The sequence below is a fragment of the Delphinapterus leucas genome, chromosome 12 (genome assembly GCF_059928025.1).
Source record: "Delphinapterus leucas isolate spDelLeu-1000000601 "Yukka" chromosome 12, BTC_Dleu_Yukka2, whole genome shotgun sequence".
NCBI lineage: Eukaryota > Metazoa > Chordata > Mammalia > Artiodactyla > Monodontidae > Delphinapterus > Delphinapterus leucas.
This window is the reverse complement of record NC_143140.1, coordinates 18,708,714-18,730,175: the sequence shown is the minus strand read 5'-3', so window position 1 is coordinate 18,730,175 and position 21,462 is coordinate 18,708,714. Positions and strand designations below refer to the sequence as shown.

At 36.9% G+C, this 21,462-nt stretch overlaps 1 protein-coding gene across 4 annotated transcripts in view; it reads right to left on the bottom strand.

Annotated features, from left to right (window-relative positions):
- Positions 1-766: 766 nt before the first annotated feature.
- MYO6 (myosin VI) overlaps positions 767-21,462 on the bottom strand; it is a 142,271-nt gene continuing 121,575 nt past the window's right edge. For 3 of the 4 annotated variants that reach the window (XM_022590345.2, XM_022590346.2, XM_022590344.2), the window contains 8 exons: positions 21,201-21,409; positions 20,461-20,539; positions 19,469-19,629; positions 10,231-10,334; positions 8,632-8,763; positions 5,437-5,463; positions 2,801-3,019; positions 767-2,275 (listed from right to left, as the gene is read on the bottom strand). In XM_022590345.2, the coding sequence (XP_022446053.1) occupies positions 2,076-2,275; positions 2,801-3,019; positions 5,437-5,463; positions 8,632-8,763; positions 10,231-10,334; positions 19,469-19,629; positions 20,461-20,539; positions 21,201-21,409 (1,131 nt within the window). In that variant the 3' untranslated portion in view covers positions 767-2,075. The remainder of the gene's footprint in view (positions 2,276-2,800; positions 3,020-5,436; positions 5,464-8,631; positions 8,764-10,230; positions 10,335-19,468; positions 19,630-20,460; positions 20,540-21,200; positions 21,410-21,462) is intronic. The other variant, XM_089921753.1, reaches the window with a different exon arrangement.

The window sequence follows — 21,462 nt, the reverse complement described above, 5'->3', positions numbered from 1 at the left end:
TATCTGAATTAGGGCAAGTCTCCCGGAGCCACAATTAACTCAGAAGACTACTTAAAACAGATATGCTCTAGGACATGTTCTGGGACAGCTGTGTGACATAATTAGCAACAAAATGGCTTAAGAATGACTATAATTTTATCAGCTATTAAAGTAAAAAATTAAAGACCTGTAACAATGCCTTGCTGTGATATATTTCTCACAAATTCTTCAAAACTTTAAGCTCTCTCATTACAATTTAACCTGTGTGATTAGTTTTCCATCAAGTACCTGCATGTATCTAGGACACACGTAAAACTGTTTCTGGAAACAGCGCTAAGGGCACAAGTCATTAAAAATCTATTTGGTTACTAAATTTTCTTCCAGGACTCTACTTGTTACCAGTTAAGAAAAAAGCTTATCATTCACTATCCTGTACAAATAAAAACACCAGTTAAAGGCGAGTGATAAGAAGAGGGAGAACAGGACATTTATTTTCAGTAACCAGACCTTCTGTCACCAAATCACAGGGACCAAATGACCCAAGGGTGGGTGAGTCTATGCAGTAATACAGCCTTAAAAAGATAATCACATTCACATTCTCAACAGTAAAGACAGGACCATTTACTTTCCTTAACAGAAGACGATCGTTCGCACAGTATCATAATAAATAAATATCTCTATACTAAAACATATAATGAGAGAAGCAATTCTGAAAACAGTGTCCAGCTCACAAGCACTAACCCAATCAGCTGGGAAATACTTTCCTAAGTGAGGTACTCTTTCTAGGAAAAAAAAAAAAAAAACCACTGGAAATTCATTTCAAAGGTTAGGGTCTTTAAACATCAAGGGAAAAAAAAAAAGTACAGAGAGTAATTTTATTTTCTAATTTTATTCTAAAATACAAACAAGACTCCTTAGGATTATGTCAACATAACTCCTTGATGTATGTTTGTTTCCAAGTTCCTAATATGAAAATCATAAATATTAGGCTTGAAACTGCTGACATTTGATCAAAACTAAACAGCACACAAAACTTTTTTCTTAATTATCAGTTACATGAAACAAGCAATTCCTCAGTGCAGGGTTTTTGCATTACAAGGCTTATAAAAGAGCTCTACAATTACCAAAATCTCGAAGGCCAAAAAAGACAATAGGAATTTTTTTAAAAAACAAAGGTGTTTTGAAGCACAACACTAGTTTAAATCACATGAAACAACTTGGACAAGATTCTGACACAAAATCACAACTGAGATGAAACTGAAAGAATATTTGAATTCAGTCCAGTTAAGCCAAACTGCCACCTAAAACCTATTTCCTTTTCTAAATGAAACAAAGTTATCTCAAAACTTTCAAGCATTTAAGCGATCTGAATTTCCTTTATTTGTCCATGGAATATAAGAACATATTCTTATAGCAACACAATGTGATAGAAAAGCAAAACTAATCTGTGCAGGATACTATGTACCTTCTTTATCACAGATTGCATCAAATACATCAAGGCTCTCTCCAGAATTCTAGAACTTCAGGTAAATTGCTTTACTCAAACTAAGACACTGCACTGCAAAAGAGGGGGGAAAAAATAAAAATTTCCACCTTTGACGGAAATTTCCAAAAAAGTTAGTATAGAAAGTACACAGCTTTCAGATCAAAATATCAGTGCCTTGATCATTTTAAGTGCCTTAATTTTTGTACGAAAATTGAAGCTAAGTTTTCTTTATTCCAGTTATACGGTACTGTGCCATCCTTAAAAAGCAAGAATTCTGCATTTTTTAAAAACTTCTTTTCCTAAAGAACAATTAAGATGGATTTAAGGTAGTCTGTTGGCAAAGAAGGAGAAATGTCCAGAGTCTGCCCAAGTGTAACAAGTATTACAATAATGAGAGGTCTAACAGTTACAGGTGGATACAGGAAAATAAATTTTAGGTCCCAAATTCACTACCATAATTAACCTTAAATTAACAAAAAGCCATGATTAATAAAATCTGTTCACTTTGTATAAGTAATTCTAACTTGATCTTGGAATGGTTAAATCTCTGGGACACACTCCCTACCTAGTGCCATGGCAAGGGCTCCCAGCTGCAAGGCTAGTGCAATTTCTACTTTAACAGATTCTGCAGCATGGCCGTGGCATAGGTGGGCCTGGCCTGTCTGCTCTCAATTGCTTTCTGAAGATACTGGATGCCTCCACAGCGTTCCCAAATTTCTTCGAACTGTCTTGGCAAAATCTCAGCACCACGCTTTCGAGTCAGGCCTGTCTCTTCAAGATTCAGCTCACACATCTCCATGTCATCCTTACCTGCACAGATGAGACGTCAGAGAATTACTATACCTCCTTTCAGAACCATTTATTGTAAACTTTATTCCTGAAATGTCTACCAATTCTCATAGATTTGAGGACTTTTAAAGCCATTTCCTTCCTCTAAGATTGAAATCTGCTTCATAAATTCACCAGAAACAAATGTGTCCTCCACCAAGTTCCATTTCAAAATGTACTAAGGATGCAGTTGAAAAAACATGTTACCAGGGTTAATAAAAATGCTACATTTCCTTAAGTAACCATTACACAGCAAATGACATAGACACCAATGAAAAGGTTCCTAGGACACAGACAAGTTTCTATGTGCTCTACAAGGACATAATTAATCCAAGCAATTCCATATTGTAAAGAAGTTACCTTCAACTGATGTGACTTAACTGCAAAGCTCCACGCCTCAACACTGAAATTTAATCAATTATTACACTGTACATCACACCATTTCATTCAGAGGGTACTCAATCCTTTTCTGCTTTATAAATTTTTTTTCATGTGAATCGTACACACCAGCCACCAGGAGGATGGGTGGCTTGTCAGGATGAAGCTCCATCTGCCGGGCAATCCACGGTCCATCAAAATGCGCATACCACCAGCCTTTTTTCTTATTCTGCGGGTCTTTGTACTGGTCCGCAGGGCGGATGAACGGGATGCGGAAGAAGCGCTGTTGTCGGTTCATCTCGATCCCCTGCTGCCTGGCAGGGAGCTGAGCTGCCGGGTTCTGCTGAGCTGTCACAGAGAACAAGCAGAGTCACGCCAGCAGCCCGAGGGATAAGGAGAGCAGCCTTTAATCCTAAAATGCACCACGAATGTTTACAAAAGCAAAAAGAGGGATTCCTCCTAACAGTGAATTTAAAACAAAATGTAAATTGGAACTGCCTACAGATGAATACAATTCAAAGGGTGATTTCTTAGAAGTTTCTTCCCCCGAAGATGTTCCTGGGCATTGTAAACACACAGACACACAGACACACACACACACACACACACACACACCAACAGCTGCAGCAGCAATAACAACCAGCCCCCAGCAGATTCCCACAAATGACTGCGTCTGCACACAAAACGAACTCACTCAGCGAGAAAGCAAACTAGTAGCATTTACTAGATTTGTATTTTTTCCTCCAAAGAGTTCAAATGAAGGCTGCAGGACAACTTTTGCGGGACTATTTATGATGAAACCAACAAAAAGTAATTTCACAAATCTGAGCGATTCCAGATATTTGTCGATTTAATCACAGATTCTCAAGAGAGTGAAAGACATACAAGTTTTCTCCTCTGCCAACTGATCCTGGGATTTAAAATGGCCAAGATAACACAGATGTTTTACTAATAAGATTTAGACAACTTTGTGACAGCAACAACAAAACTGTAACAGTCAGCATGAACTTTCACTCAGAGAGATTTACTTACTCTGAAACCAGACTCCTCTTGGAATAAAATCCACTGCAATAAGTGGAACGTGTATAATATTTGGTTTCCTTTGCCAATAGAAAAGAGAAATCCTTGCTTTTCTGCTAACACTGGGCATTGAGCTCATTATCATCTCTTTTCCCTCACTCAATTTCCATTACTAAACGGTTGAGTTTTGGGTTTTTTTTTTCTGAAAATATTCAGTTCTCTGAGGCAATGACTTTACATCTTCAGGAGCATAATTCTGGTAAATCTGTTTAATACGCTCTATACTCACAACTTTAACTGCAGCTCAATTAAGAATCTCACTGAAAAGCTAAGTATGTCAATGAAAAATTATATAATATGTACAAGTCAAGGACAGTCACATGGCTTTTGTGAGACTTTCCAAGTACTGAAAGGATGAAATTACTCTTATTCTACTTTTTGCACCAATAGCAAAAAGCTTTATAGCAGCTCAATTTATTTTCGTGCAAACAACAGAAAGCAAAAAGCAGTTAGCAAAGCTGTATATGCCTATGAAAGAAAGAGACCCAGTTTTGTTAGTGACTTTAAAAAGCCATATCACCTTTATCATGTTACCAGAGATGAGCTTATTTATTCTCTCGTTCCTGTTCCCTCAAAACAACTTACAGTTCAGTGTTTCCATTTCGAGTTTTAAAAACTACCTACTCTGCAGAAAATACACTAACTCAAAACTAAGACATTTTGTAAAAGGATTAAAAAAAAAAACAACCCCTTCCCTCCATCTTCAGCAGTGAATTAGAACTCAGTGTCCTGTTGACAGAAACTTACTATGATACTGATGGCCACCCATTAGTATAACCTACTTTTTTTCTTTCAAAATAACAATCCCCTGTAACTTAATATATTGGGTAAAATTCAGAAACCCAATGGAAAGTCTTGGATGGCTTTTTCTACTAATGTGAGAAATGAAATTGTATTTGGGAAGCCTGGAAATGAATATTCATCTGGAAAAGTACAAAGATACAGACGTTAAAAGCTTGAAACTAATCTTCTAAACAACTATTTCTTTCACATCCAATTGTTATCTTCAAAAGTGTGAATAAATTTCAAATTTGTAAGTCTGTAAATTACTGGAAGCACTAAAAAAAATCATGTCCAACCAGTTGGCAAATAAATATGGCATTATATTCAAATCATTACTGCTGAACTGATTCTAGAAGAAATTTACTGTACACTAAGATGACTCAGAGCTTTTATATGATCAAAAAATGTGCATCATAAGAAGCTGTAAAAGTAACAGAATACCCTCCTCTTCCTATTAAGAGGTATTCATTCTATTAAGCTTGTGTACATTGTCATACGAAACTCAAATCTCTTCGGACGGAAATGCTTATTACGCCATCACAGTATTTGAAACCAGCACCTAAAGTTAGTCTTTACTCTAAAAGATCAGCTGCTTATTAAGATAGAGTTTTGCTACAATAAGAACTGGGTATACTCAGTTTAAAATGCCAGTTTTTTTTTGAAAAGGAAGTAATTTGATGAAATAACAGATTAATTAAATTTTGTTCTGCACGTATATTTTGGAGTGATCCAAATGAAAGTACCATCTCAAATGAGGTACCTTAGTCCAGATAAACCAACATTAATGTATTACAATTCACCTTAAAATTGTAGCAAAACAATGTTTAGAAGAAGTTAGTACTTTATAAAGTATTTTTAACCCATCTTCCAGTTAGCTCATGAGTTACCACCCATTGACTTACGTGAATTGTTCAAAAATGGTGCAAAATCTGTGAACAAATATTTTATGTTGAAGAAAAGATAAAAATGCCAAAACTGTTAAATGAGCATTCTTCTAATTTATAATGCCTTCCCATCAATGGAGGTGGTGACTAACAAATAAATACCCTATCCATAGCCAAGTACTCCCAGAACTACCTACAAGTAGATGCTGCTTGCCAGTTTTTTTTAAAGCTATTTTGATTGTGTTTTTAGGACATCCTGCTTGATGGACATACAAAGAGGACCAAAATTTTAATTTTCGAACACAGTAATATCCAAACAAAAATCCACAACAGTGACTTAATAATCAAGATGAAAGTACCTTTAAAGCACTACTAGACAGTGTAGCACACAGGAGAGGGATCTGAGCCTCCCAACTCCTAACTCTTAAGAATTTACCATAATTTGTCAAGGTCTTACTCTTAAAGGCAATAGTACCAAGTTACATTTTTGTTAATCATAAGTTGTCATCATTTTATTTTCTCAAATTAATGAATTCTAATCCTTCTGAATTTTAAACTACAGAGCAGCTCCTTCTAAAGGTCAAGCAGTTGCACCATTAGGAGGAAACCACCTAAAGTACAGAATTTTCTCAGGTAAGCTGTTAAGCATCTTGGTGCCCTTCACCTTTCCTGTTAACTATACTCCTGTGTCAGAGTGAATTTTACATGGCAGAAAAATAAAGAGAAAAAAAAGTACTCTTCAGGGCAGAAGTTACACTTTATGCTGAAAATGACCTACATTCAAATTCTCTGAAGGCTACAGACATGCGGGAGTGTGTTCCCACACAATTCCTAATTTTGTTCATCTACCTGGATGGGACCCTTGAGAAATTTTCTTAATCTACTCTGTTGTTCTTCCAAAAAGTACTTTATGAATGGAAACAGTATAGGAACCAGTAAGGTAAGCCGCATGTTATTTGTTCCTTTTGGGGCAAAGTTGGATGAGTAAGGTACCAAAGTTTGGTTTAGCTACAATAATACATGAAATATTTATATATTCATTAAAAATGTGTGTACCGGGGACTTCCCTGGTGGTCCAGTGGTTAAGAATCCACCTTCCAATGCAGGGGACATGGGTTCAATCCCTGGTGAAGGAACTAAGATCCCACATGCCACGGGGCAACTAAGCCCAAGCCTGCGTGCTGGAACTACAGAGCCCACGTGCTCTGGAGCCCGCACACCATAACTAGAGAGAAGCCCACGCACTGCAATGAAAGATCCCACGTGTCGCAACTAAGACCTGACACAGCCAAAAATAAATAAATAAATAAAATTTAAAAAATGTGTGTGCCAAATATTACAGCATTATTTTAAATTAATTAATTAATTTTTGACTCCGATGCTGTGTGCGGGCTTTCCCTAGTAGCAGCGTGCGGGCTTCTCATTGCGGTAGCTTCTCTCGTGGAGCACGGGCTCTAGGCATGCATGGGCTCTAGGCATGCGGGCTTCAGGAGTTGTGGCTCCCAGGCTCTAGAGCGCAGGCTCAGTAGTTGTGGCGCACGGGCTTAGTTGCTTCGCGGCATGTGGGATCTTCCCGGACCAGGGATCAAACCCGTGTCCCCTGCATTGGCAGACGGATTCTCAACCACGGCACCACCAGGGAAGTCTTCTTTTTGTTTTAAGAAGTGCAATCATGCAGATATATAAATTCTGAAATAGAACATAATGAAACCCAATCAGTTCAAGGTCATGATTAGAACATTACAGCTAAAGATTATAGCTAAAAAGAATAGCCCTGGGCTTCCCTGGTGGCGCAGTGGTTGAGATTCCGCCTGCCGATGCAGGGGACACGGGTTCATGCCCCGGTCCGGGAAGATCCCACATGCAGCGGAGCGGCTGGGCCCGTGAGCCATGGCCTCTGAGCCTGCGCGTCCGGAGCCTGTGCTCCGCAGTGGGAGGGGCTGCAACAGTGAGAATAGCCCTTTGCCATTTTTACAAAACAAAGCAACTGTGGTAGAAACTTGGTACAGACAGTGAACAGATAATGGAATCATCCTGTCATCTTCATTTCCCAGAGACAAATTTTTAAACTGGAGAAGAGAGTGGTGGTCACATAAGATCAGTGTTGAGAGGGCCTTCCTCCTGCCATTTCTTAGCAGCAGGCAAGCTCACTGTTCTTGCGAGAGTTATATTCTGACTGAGGACACGGGTGAGCAGTCATTAGCATTCACATCTCTCGTACTACTAATGATACTTCCCTTCCTCAATCTAATCTTTGCAACATCTTCGAAACACTAAAATTTCACCATTTAATTGACTTTCATCAAACACTGCTTTATTTGCTAGGAAGGCGGTAAGGGAGGCAAAATATAACTGTGAGCTCCTTTTCTAAGTCAGCTGGGGTCACACATGGCTAAGCTATACCACCAAGTGTCGGGAATATACCTCGTTCTAAAAAAAGATATTAAATATGCTGTCACCTTGACATTAGCCAGAATTAACCTAACAAATTGTGCCAGTAGCAAGCTGAATAAATGAAATTCCAATGATTGCTTTTAAGACTGAAATTACAACTCATATCACAGGTATTCTTAATTAATGTTAAAGCTAGTACTTGCTTTTACTAGGTTATGTCCTTTCTGCTCTATTTTCCAATTTCAGGTATACAGCTTTGTCTTTTGTATAACAAAGTAACAAAATTCATTTTTAGGATCTCAGTCAAAAAAGCAAATTTTGGTCTAGGTAAAACTCTGGTCTAAACCAAGGTATTATTTCTCACTCATATTTTCACAGTTTTATAATATTTGCAGTAAATATTCTTTTTTTCATAGTAATCTTTACATTTACACACATAATCTTTACATATGTGTATATATGTGTATGTGGAAAGAACACGTATTTACAGCATTATCATACAACTTCCTCAATATGGACAAGATGATTCTTACCTCCAGAATTTATCTTAACAAGTAAATTCAATACTTTTAAACAAATATGACTTTAAAGATGTATCTAACAGAAATAATACTTTGAAAGATAAGCCATTATGGTTGTGTTAGATTCAGTGGACCCATAGTTCTAAAGTAAGAGAAAATTTATATTGGACAATTTTACTCAAATGCCTTATGTATAAATTTTACTCAAATGCCTTATGTATAGTTACATGTAATTATATACATATACTTTTTATATACATATACTTTGGAACATTCAAAAGTACAGATTTGTTTTTACCATAATCAGTAACAGACTTTGGAGCACGTTGCTCTGTTTCAGTATTTCTCTTCTTGTTCTTGGATTTCCAAGCATGATACACTTTTAGTCTCCTATGAAATTCTTCTCTGCAAGCTGCCAGGAGCTCAATATCTATCAATTACACAGAGAGAGTTAAAAAAAAAAAGAAAACAGCAACTAACATCGTAATTTAGTTGTCTAGCATAATTATCCTGTGGCATAAATATATATATTTTTTAACATCTTTATTGGAGTATAATTGCTTTACAATGGTGTGTTAGTTTCTGCTTTATAACACAGTGAATCAGCTATACATATACATATATCCCCATATCTCTTCCCTCTTGCGTCTCCCTCCCTCCCACCCTCCCTATCCCACCCCTCTAGTGGTCACAAAGCACCGAGCTGATCTCCCTGTGCTATGTGGCTGCTTCCCACTAGCTATCTACTTTACGTTTGGTAGTGTATATATGTCCATGCCACTCTCACACTTCGTCCCAGCTTACCCTTCCCCCTCCCCGTGTCCTCAAGTCCATTCTCTACGTCTGCATCTTTATTCTTGTCCTGCCCCTAGGTTCGTGAGAACCTTTTTTTTTTTTTTTTTTTAGGTTCCATATATATGTGTTAGCATACGGTATTTGTTTTTCTCTTTCTGACTTACTTCACTCTGTATGACAGACTCTAGGTCCATCCACCTCACTACAAATAACTCAATTCCGTTTCTTTTTAACATATATATATTTTAAAATGAAGATTTCATTTTTAAATTAACAGTACAAAATCAAAAGTAAACTAATTATTGATAAAGACGAGCACTTCATTGTAATACTATCTTTTACACTTACAGAGCATTTTCTTAAACATTATTACTACGTTATATCTTTCCTCCACGCAAGAACCCTGGACTAAATAGGTCTTCTATAGATGAAGAACTTGAAAAAGGAAGGTTAAGTCACTTGTCCAAGGTTACAGACCACGACAATAGAATAAGAAGTCACTGTGTTCAAACACAAGCTAGATTTACATGTACCACATTTTTTACATTTGTACTTATGCAGATAAACTCAGTGAAGAGGGAAAGAACATAGTGAGGCGTCCTATACGATTATGACACTTGAAGTCCCAGTTACAGTGTCCTGAATTCAAACACTAGGATTTATACGAGAACACAACTGTGTGGGATTCTCTGGATACAGCCTTTTACTCTGTTCTGTTGGAAGAAAAATTGCTTTAAAAGGGACGGACTCCATTGCCATTTTTTACTTTGCATTCATAGACCAAAACAGTCTGATATATAGGTATTTAACTATTATGAATAACGTTAAGAGGGTCAGTCATTAATATAACCCAAACCATAATTCCTCTATGCTTTTCCTCTCTGGTCTATGCAAGAGACGGGCAAAATGAATTTAACTTAATAAGCATGTCTTTCTTTTAGCTTTGTGAACAAACTAGGTCTTCATTTCAAGGTGAGAGTAACAAAGAGAATGACTTAAACTAATTTATATGAAAAAAATGCCCATCCCAATCTAGGTATTTACTTTATATTACCTGACAGCGATAGAGTCTTCCCACTTTTCATCCTCCCCATACACTTACCGCAAGAAGTATTGATGGTATCACGTAGTTCTGCATATTTCCATTTACTAAGATCATGTTTCTTGGTACCAGCAGCTGCCTTGGTGGCCTGTACAGCAGGGCCTCTGTAATTATTACACATTTTTGCATATTTAAACTTAGAAACACGAATGAAATGTTGACTAAACAGGCAAGAAAGTGAACATAAGCTTGAGAACTGGAAATAATTACTGGAAAAACATATAATAATTTTTGTACCTTTGACAGACGAGATTAAGAATGGTGCACTACGGCATGCCCAGGTGGATTAAAATTTTCCAGTGCATCATTCAAGAGCCATATTAGATTTTCAATCAGAAATTCTGATTCCAATATTCTAGTGCCATGGACCTCCCCCAGGCTTCAGTTTAAATCTTCTAACTCACGGATATATGAACATCAAGACAATACATTTACACATATTTCTCAAAATCAAAACTACAATGAGGTATTACCTCACGCAAGTCAGAATGGTCATCATCAAAAAGTCTACAAATAATAAATGCTGGAGAGGGTGTGGAGAAAAGGGAACCCTCTTGCACTGTTGGTGGGAATGTAAATTGGTGCAGCCACTATGGAGAACAGTATGGAGGTTCCTTAAAAAACTAAAAATAGAGCTACCATATGATCCTGCAATCCCACCCCTGGGCATATATTCAGAGAAAACCATAATTTAAAAAGATACATGCACCCCAATGTTCATAGCAGCACTATTTACAATAGCCAAGACAAGGAAGCAACCTAAGTGTCCATCAACAGACGAATGGATAAAGAAGATGTGGTCCATATATACAATGGAATATTACTCAGCCATAAAAAAAGAAGGAAATAATGCCATTTGCAGCAACATGGACGGACCTAAAGATTATCATACGAAGTGAAGTAAGTCAGACAGAGAAAGACTAATATCATACGATATTGCTTATATGTGGAGTCTAAAAGAAATAAAAAGACACAAATGAACTTATTTCCAAAACAGAAAGAGATCACAGACACAGAAAACAAATTTATGGTTACCAAAGGGGAAAGGGGGTGGGGAGGGATAAATTGGGAGGGTGGAATTAACATATACACAGTACTATGTATAGACTAGATAACCAACAATGACCTACTATGTAGCACAGGAACTAAACTCAATATTATGTAATAAGGGAAAAGAATGAGAAAAAGTATGTGCGTGTGTATGTATGTGTGTGTGTGTGTGTGTGTACGTGTGTGTATATATAACTGAATCGCTGTGCTGTACACCTGAAACTTACATGATACTGTAAATCAACTATACTTCAATTGAAAATTTTTTTTAAATCAAAAGAGAACTCCTCAACATACTTTAAGATCATTAGAGGCACATGAAGGGTTTGTTTATGAGCCAATCACCTGCAGACTGCTGGAACCTACAGATGGCCAAGCCCCACCACTCATAATGGCTCACAGACTCTCCCTGGGCATCTGGATGTTTGGAGGTTCCCAGGGGAGTAGCCAAACTACCACCCTCTGCCCGAGTCTTTAGAGACATCCTAAAAGAGCTGCTGGAGCCTGGAAACTCCCGTGACCTTTGAGCTTCTGTGTTAAAAAATACTTAGAAAAGTTCTGTAAGCAGATAAAAACCACACCCTCGTATTTAGTGAGTAATAATATGACAACTAGTAAATTAAAGGAAAAGGCTGCAGGTCATGAGACAGATAACAGAGATTTCAAAGGGCACAAGTGCTTTATCTTGCCCCATGTAAGAGGAACATCTGAGTGGGAAAAGAGGAAAGAAATAAAAAATAAATACATATATTTAAAATATATAAAATAAATAATTTAAAAGTTAAATGGGGTAAGCTTTTTAGTAGCAGTGCTACTGAGCACTTAAGATTTGTTTCTATACACATAATTTGAAATAATTATTCTAAAAATACAGGGAAAATTTCTTTTCTGTAAAAATGAACATTATTTTTCAGCAAAGGATTACACCTGCCACATAGCAGACACTCAGAATAAGCTGCAAGTGAACTTTTAAGCTCAATGTAACCAAGAAAGAATTTAAATACATCATATTTCAAGCCATGAAAAGAAGACGGCACAATATTAAAAGAACTAAATATTAAAGAACTAAAATATTGCTTCTCGGGTATCACACAAAGCATTTCCCCTTTGTGATCTACCACCTGGAAAACCTTCCTCTTAAAGAGGGGTGATCATAGTATAATACTGAAAATGAGCTCGTATTTTTCTCAGCATTCTACATTTTGAAAGACAACAGCGATCTTGGCAAGACACAGACACTCAATGAGACTGATGTTATCTAAAAGTGATGCTTGAAAATATGTACGCTCCCTCCTCAAATAAGGAAAATTATTCCTTCAGCATTACGCTTAACAATGAAACAAATAAGGTACTTTTGCCTCTTTAAAAGGCCTATTTATGCTTTCCTTTTAGAGAATAAAAATAACATACTTCACCCTACATACTTAAAAACTGTTAGACATGATGATTCTTAGTCACTTACAAGCCTGGCTAAAGAATAACGTGTGCCCATTTAGTCCTTCCTGCGTTTTCATGGTTAAAATCTGTTTCAAGTTTACTGCAAAACCTCTTCTTTTCATAAGCTGTGTGACTGGCCATTCTCCATGGAGCTTTTTCTTAATTGCTTTGCTCAGAAAGAGCCAGCTGTGTGTCAGCAAGGTTTCTCTACTACCCTTAACAACAAGTTATGCTTTTAACATTATTCAAATATTCTCTTTTTTGCCTACATCCTGAAACCACCATTCAGTAAACTAACAAAAAAATTATTTTTTCTTCCTAGCTCTTCTACCAGTCTTTTCTAGAACAGCAGCTGAAATTATGGGGTTTTGTTATTGTTTTCTTTCCTCCTGAAAGAGAAAGTGAACCTACACAATATGGTTTTATAGACTCTCAGAATATATACGAGATGTTGATATACATAAGGTGTTTTGATACTTTTAAAAATCACACTGAATTCAAACTATTTTTGCTTAAAATATGTTTTTACTATTACTAACTTTTCATTCATATTACGTCAAACAAAAATACACCTGCTAAAAAAAACATATTCAGCATCGTAAGAAGTACACAAATCCAATACATTTAAATGCTCCCCCCCGAATCTTTGGCGTTATTAAAATAGTAAAATGAAGGTACACCTTCATTTACTGATTATTTAGGCTTGTGATAAAGACAATCCTGTGAAATACAGAGTAGCAAAACTGACTTTTGATTTTTAAAAATATATTAATTTTAACACTTTCAATTAACTCTGGAACTTCAGAGTTGAAAGTTAAAATGTTACTGATTCATATCCACTTGATAATGGACCAGATCCTGCTGGGAAGATATATTCCTTGGTGGCTCGACTTCTACACCGGCGGTGTTCTGCCTCTGTGCTGTGGTGGACACGGGCTGCCTGGAGCCCCACCCTTCCTCACGTCCCCTGCAACCAGGTGCAGCGGGCCCAAGGGCAGGAAGGGCTCCCCTACTGAGACTGAACTGGTAGGGGCTCATGGTAAGCCCGACAGTACTACCAACAAGGAATAGCCTCAACCAAAATGCCAATGGTATCCCCCCTGAAAAATGCCAATTTAGAGGAAACACTGGTTTTTTTTTTTTTTTTACCTTTTTCTATGTTAGTGTGGCCTGAGGGCACAGTCACTGCCTGAGGGCAGAGTCACATTTTTTGTACCAAAAATTTACATGGAAAGGACAGCCTACTCATATAACAGGTTCTGGTCCAAATAACCTAATTTTAAAAATATGTAATTTAATTTAAAAAATTAATTAAAAAATATTAAAGTAATTTTAAAAATATGATTTTGAGGTGACGCTCATTTCCCCAAATTACACTGCACTAACCTACTCAAAATTTCTGACATTTCTTTCACCATTTGTTCCCTATAAGAAAAATGATAATACAACATAATTAGATGAAAGACAACCATACAAATTACTTAAAAGATCTAAAAGTATAATTAAAGTTTATATTTTCAACAGGATTGTTGCTTTATTAACCATACACTATTATTTTACTTCGTAAAAGTCGATAATATACCTTTCAATATATATAGCCATACAACACAGCAAAATTTTTGTTTAAACCCAGTTAAAGTTACTTTCACTTCATTTCTGCAGTAGAAACTTTTAGATAAAATCTCATGAGAGCTGTGCTTCTGTGATATTTTTATGGATAGAATATAATCAGCATGTTCTAAATGCATACAGGTAACTTGGCAGGATACAGATTCTATTCAAGGATTTTTGCACCGGGGTTGCTTAGTAAACATTAATTAGACAAGGTGTAATAGTGGTAAACCAAACAGATCTATTTTACAGTGCCAGAGTTTAAATAAGAGTCTGATATACTCAAAGCTCTAAAATTCTGAATCAAAGCATGCCTAAGAAAATTCAAATGCCTCAAGCACTTGTTAAAGATCTGAGGTGTTCTGACCTTTCAAGGATAAACATTTCCCAATGGCAAAAACTTGCTTTTCTTTTATTACCCAGAAGAGTGTTAACTTTTCTCAAAATTTGCTTAATTCTGTGAAGTGGAATGTGCATGTCATCATGTTCATCAACTTCATTAGTATTTTATTTTCCTGACCTTTGTGCTCTTCCTTCATAATTAATCATTTTCTCATTCATTCTATTCATCAGACTCTGGTAACCTCAAAATCTTATAAGTCAGCAAAAATCAGAAGAAAAAAAGGTGGCTATGTTTGCCTCAGGGCTCAGTTTTCTGGATGCCGGCCAAGAGCTGGGACCCTGATTATAAAGGAGCAAAGGACTCTCTCCGTCCTTGTGAGGAACACTGGCTAAGGTTCAATGCTGACAGAGGTCTAGCCAAGCAAGCACAGTCAGAGAAAAAGTAATCTTTCAAAACTGATGATCAAGGGCAACAAACACAAAGTAAAAAAACACAAATATCATCAAATAAAATCAAACTAATAAGAATTTTCTAACTTCACATTTCTTTTCCCACAGCAGATTTCAAGGGAATGCACAGCCTTGCAAAGCTCTTTACTCCACAGTCTGTTCATCGTATGGAGATTTCATACGCAGATGCCCTCACACCACCCAGCTGGACGGGCAATCTCTACTGATTCAACATCCCACCTGAGCATGTTACTGCTCTAGGAGCTGCACCATATATACTGGATAGAAAAGGCTCCTGCATCCAGGTGTTTTTTTTCCTTCTGATTTTTCCAACCTATATGCAAATGCTCACAGTTTCACCTCAGGCATAAGTTGGTTGCTAGGCTTATTTAATTCGAGCTCAAATGGTTAACTATGAAGCAGTGGATGCAACAGCACCCACTCAGAGATAGGTTTCAAAATTTGTGGTGCATTGTGGGAGCAATGATGCTATGAGAGTCCACTGCTGGCATCGGATGAGGTGAGGAGTCAGGGATGCCAAATGTCCTGCACAAGAAGAACTGCCCCACGTCCCATATGACTTTAACATATCCACCAGACATACAGAGGTGAAACGCACATGTACATATAGTTACATGTAAACTATATACACATAGTTATACATAAGTTTTACATGTAAAACAACCCTTTTTTTGCATGGTTTTAATATTCACAGAATTTCTCTAGGAATTTCTCCACTATTGCATAATGGAGAGGGCACTGTGTCTAACTCTGTTCAGAACTTTACAAAGGACTGTTCGCAATTTCGTGGCATTTAACTGACTGATACAACTGTCTTATATCAATTTGCATTTGTAGCTGCTGCACTCATGGTGATTCTATGTATATGTGAAAACATCTGAGTACCTGACTACATTTTCCTGTAGTTGTGAGCAAGCACTTTCATATTAAATATAATAAAATAATTATAAATTACTGTCCTTTTATTTCTCTTTTACATGTATTGTTTAGAGAGAATTATTAATGTAGGTTGCATCATTCATAAAGCATTTGTTATTTGGTACTGGGGTCTGACAGAGTTAAGAACCATCACTATAAGGGGTACAGTTGGAGTCCTAAAAGCTATTAAAATTCAGATTTTAAATATATTTCAAAATTATATACATATAGCACATATGTAAAAATATATGCAAAAATATATTTATGCATATAAAGTATAATTTATATGTATATCCCTATTGCTACTTAGATTCTCTCTCTGTGGGGAGATTTTCATAACAAAAAGATACACGAGCACCAATGTTAGCATTACGTATATAACTTTAGATTATGAGCTATTTTAGATATTAGCAGAATGAACTATTACATATACGGAAAACTAAGCTATCTGCCATGACTCAAATACTTTAAATATTTTATTTATTCTTATTTATATCTCTACATCTACTTTTATAATGACATAAGTAAGGGATAATTAAAAACACATAAAACAAGATGGGTATTAAAGTTTAAACAAAGTGAGCAAACAGAAAGAAAGAAACCAAATCATAAACTACTGTGATTGAGCACCGAACTCCTAGGAGCAGCAAACATTTTTCCTGGGCAAAATAATAATGATGATGACGATGATGATAATGATGTAAAATTTACTTCAATGAGGAAAATGTTCCTCCTAAAAAGTATACACAACCTAATAAAGAAGAAAAAAAAAGTTATATGATTAAATCAGTTTTAAAAGGGAAATGACATACGGTGTCATTCTGGGTCCCGCTCCATTAATCCTGTGAAAAGAATACGTATATTTTAGTCAATACCATAACTAATTCTGAACTGTGAAAATCCGGATTGTGCCAAATTTGTATTTCAGTGACTTTGCAAATTGATTTTAAAAACTCTATTATCTCTATTTAATCTATGTATGAGAACACTCAGAATTTTAATGTTTTTAAATCTTCATTACAAATGATTAGAAAAAAATAAAGACATTCTGTGAAAATGAAAGAGTGAATATATTACATCTAGATTAAAAAACTATTCATGTGAGGTTTGTGTGTTAGTTTTTAATTGAATCTAGATATTACTTCATAATTTAAGGTAGTGTGAAATCATTACTGTGCATCAGGATCATATGTGTAATTGATTGAGATATTTTAAAATATATTACGTATGCAGGAAACAATTCTTACTTAGAAGTTACTGGATGGGAATCCAAGCTGGAAAAGTAACTTGAAATTGTTTTGTAATGTATCACAGAATCCAAGAACATTTTCATGCCATATATTAAGAACAGAGTTACTTAGAGAGGTTCTCACTCATAAATGTGTTAGAAAGAATTCAGTGCTAACAAAGGTAACACAAACATTCAAAAACATTTAGATGTAGCCCATGGAGTAAGATAAAATTATCAAACACGGAAAATCTATAGAGAACATCATATCTACAATGAAGTGCTAATGCTTTTAGTACAGTGTTTAAAAATTAACCTGGCAGTTCAGAAGGGAAGGAGTTTATGGGGACCTGAGGGTCAGCTCTCTTCCTGGAAGACAGCTGGCAGACAGGACCTGAAGGGACAGTCCAGGGAGGGACACCATTCCTAAGGCTGTCCCACAGGAGAACTAAACTAACTCTTCTGCGGTTCAAGTCATAACTGCTTGAGTATCTCCTAATTATTTGGTAGTGGTCCCATTACCTAGTTAATTCTGTTTAACTTAAATCATAGGTAACTCCTCCCTTAAGTTAAAGGTCCTAAATGGTCCACTCTTTCTCTGAGACCACTCACATTGGAAGAAGTGCATCTTTCTGAGGATGAGAAGGAGACCACATATGAGCCAATATCTTACTCATATTACCTGGAATGACACTGGATAGAGCTAAATATTTCAAATGCTTAAACATAGAGTTAAGCCATAAACACCAAGAATGACTCCATTAATGAGTCTCTCCCTAACAAGCTTCAACCATAATAAAGTCAGCTCGGTCAAGTGCAGGACTTCCTCACACACATCAGGGCCACTGCTCGGTTCATTAGGAGCCTGGCCTAGGCCACTAGTCAGTTATCCACAAAGGCTCCGCCAAGCCACCCAAACACAGGTGGAAGGAACCGAACAGCAGCTGAGCGAAGTCTGCAGTTACAAAAGCCACAGACGAGCAAAAATATCTTAATTATAGTGAAATGTTAATAAAGAACCCACACAGTGAACCCAAACCAAAGAGCTTAACAATTATTATAACACATAGGCATACTCAGTTTATTTAAATATAACTTTCACATGCAATTCAGACTCCAGAGCTCCCCGATACAATCATTTACTAGAAAAAGTGTGAAGGCAAGTTAACGTACTCTTTCCCTTCCCTATCTCTGTTTTCAGCTAAATAAAACCTAATCACCACCTTGCAATGTGGTGGACCAAGTTTTTTTTTCTTTCACAAGGAAATAGCAACATCTAGTATTTTAATTATTTTGTCATGAACAGTGCTCTGACATTCTGAAAAGCATGGTTACACCCATCTATGTGCCTCTCCATATATACACAATATACCTACACATAAAGGAACTCTACAAACTAGTTTGCTTTGTTTTTACAAATAAATAATAATAGTAACTACTGTTTCTACATTCTGTATTTTTAGAGAATGCATCTGTTATAGTAAAACCTTCCTGCAACTTTTAGTAAGAACTTCCATGTTCCTCCACACTCCATACTATTTAGAGATAATTCAGAAACGTGAGGAGTCAAAATATTTCAATGTGATTAAGCTTCCTTCTTGGAAAGGGAAATCTGTTTATTCTAAATCACGGGGAAGCTGGGGGGAGCGTGTGTGTACGCATAAAATTTCTAAAGTGTTAGGGTATATGACATATTTTTAAAATTTGCATTAGGACAGTAATGAATTCCAACCTCAAAAATATTAAACTGGATTATAACATATTCACTGATTTTTATGCCAATGTTGAACAGCAGATACTTAGAAATTACTTGTCTACCCTTTATACAATACTCTGATAATTTCAGAGTAAAACTTAAGATATTTTCTTAAACTACTCAAGAACTGAAATATCAACTTTAACTTTCAATAGTTTAACAGTTTGATGAAATCAATAGCTTCATTCACTTGGGTGGTGTAAAAGTGAATATAAATCATTTTTAAATGGCAAATATACCAGGACCTAAGGAATATGATGACTCTCGCCTACCCTAGCGCTGCAAAGAGGCAGGCAGGGAGGTCAAGCGGAAAAGCCCCGCCCCCTCTGCCCCCTCCGCCCCCACCTCGCCCCCTCCGCCCCCACCTCGCCCCCTCCGCCCCCATCTCGCCCCTCCACCCCCACCTCGCCCCGCGCGCGCGGTACCTGCGCAGCGCCGGGTCCACCTGCGCCTCGTCGCTGATGAGCTCCGCCTCGCTCTGCGCGATCCGCAGCGCCAGCTCCCGGTCTCGGCGCTCCTGCTCCAGGACCGCCTGCTGCTGGGACTCCTCCTCCCGCTGCCGGGCCAGCTGCGCCTCCACCTCCGCCTGCCAGCACAGAAGGCCATGGCGCCCGGGCCTCCCCACTTGTTTACCTGATCATTCCCCTCCCCACGTAAAATCGTTCCATACACTTTTTTTTTTTTTACTAAGAAATACCTACTGTTTAACCAGAAGTCTCTTCTGTATTATGATTAATGCTACCTCGTTCCCCAAACCAACAGTGCACCATTCTATCACTAGAGTATGAGTCTCCCAAATATCGCATCCTAGGTGTCACCTTAACACCAACACCTACACAGCAGAGGTCAGGAATTTTAAGTGTTGGCTGTGCTCAGGATGAATCAGAAAGCTGAGACAGACAGACACTCAAATAGGGAATCAATTATTCTCAGACATGGACTTTTTAAAAGATGGGGGTAGGGAGACTATCTTAATCCTAACGTATTAATATCAGTATCTACAAAGTTATAAAATAACATTTTTAAAACATTATATAATGTAACTGAATATTGATCTGACTTTCCCCCTATGAATAATAACAACCTAATACTTATTGAACAAGGCACTGTTCTAAATGCCTTAACACGGGTTAACTCATTTAATGCTCACAATCACTATTTATCTCCATCCCAGAGAGAGAAAACTGTGGCCCACATCGTGACTTGTGCAATGTCACAATTTCTGTCAGTGAGGGGCTGGATTTGAACTCACTTCCCTAGCTGCAAAGTCCCGTCCCATAACCACTTGAGAAACTGCCTTCTGTCTCTAGAATAAAACAATGACAATTTATACCTAGTAAATCAAGATCTTCTGTTTTGTAATTTTGTAGATTTCATTTTGATAGAAATTCAGTCTGATTGCCTACTGAGTACAGACCTGAATACGTTTTTCATCATCTTCCCTTTTCTTTCTCTCTTCCTCTTCTTGCTTTCTCTTTGCTTCCATGTCAAGTTTCCTAACAAAAAGCAGAATACTCTTCAAAAATTTAATATAAAACAAGAAATCCTTCAGAAGAAAATTTAACTATTGATAAAGGTTACAAAATGGGAAGTCAAATAACCTCCTGGCTATATACATTTTCAACTTATTTTGAAAAATAAGATAAAATCTAACTCTACTGACAGCAGTTCTTCAGAAACAAAACAAATACAATTATATTCCATAACCTTTAACATCTTTGGATTAACTTGGTTACCAAGCTACTTGTAAGGTCCTGATCACACTGCTTCTCTCTACTCCTTCTCCAATTAGGGAATCTTAGATTCCTTCCGTCTGCCCTACTATGGCAATCTTCCAAAATGCCATCAGTTTTTAAACTGCAGAAAAGAAGTACCTTCTTCCTAGATTATAAAATAATGTGAAAGTCATAGTTTTAAAAAGAACTCAAGTAATCCTCAGGTGTAAGAGTTTAACCAAAATTCAGATTATAGTTAGAGTCATTTTATGTTATGATTGTAAAATAAGCTTACTTTCTCCATTTTCAAACTTATTCTAAAACTAGTATTTAAAAATACAAATATGACTTTTAAAAATAAGAATATTCATTGACCACCATCAACACAAAGAATTCACTGTCCTGTCGGCTTCTAACTCAAGGCGACAACATAAACCCTTACATCCGCCTTTCCTCCTCCTCCTTTCTTCGACGTTGTTCATCTTCTTCACGTCTTTTCCTTTCTTTTTCCATTTCTTCTTGGATACGCCTCAGCCTTTCTGCTTCCTCTTCCTGCTGCTTTTTTTTCTGTAATGCACTGAGGAGGACCTCTGAGCTTTTAACTAGCGCATCATATTCGTTCTGTATTTGTTCCCTTGTCATCATGGTGGACTTAAAGAAACAAAACAATGGACATGTACTTAAAAAGTTATCTCTTCTGTTGC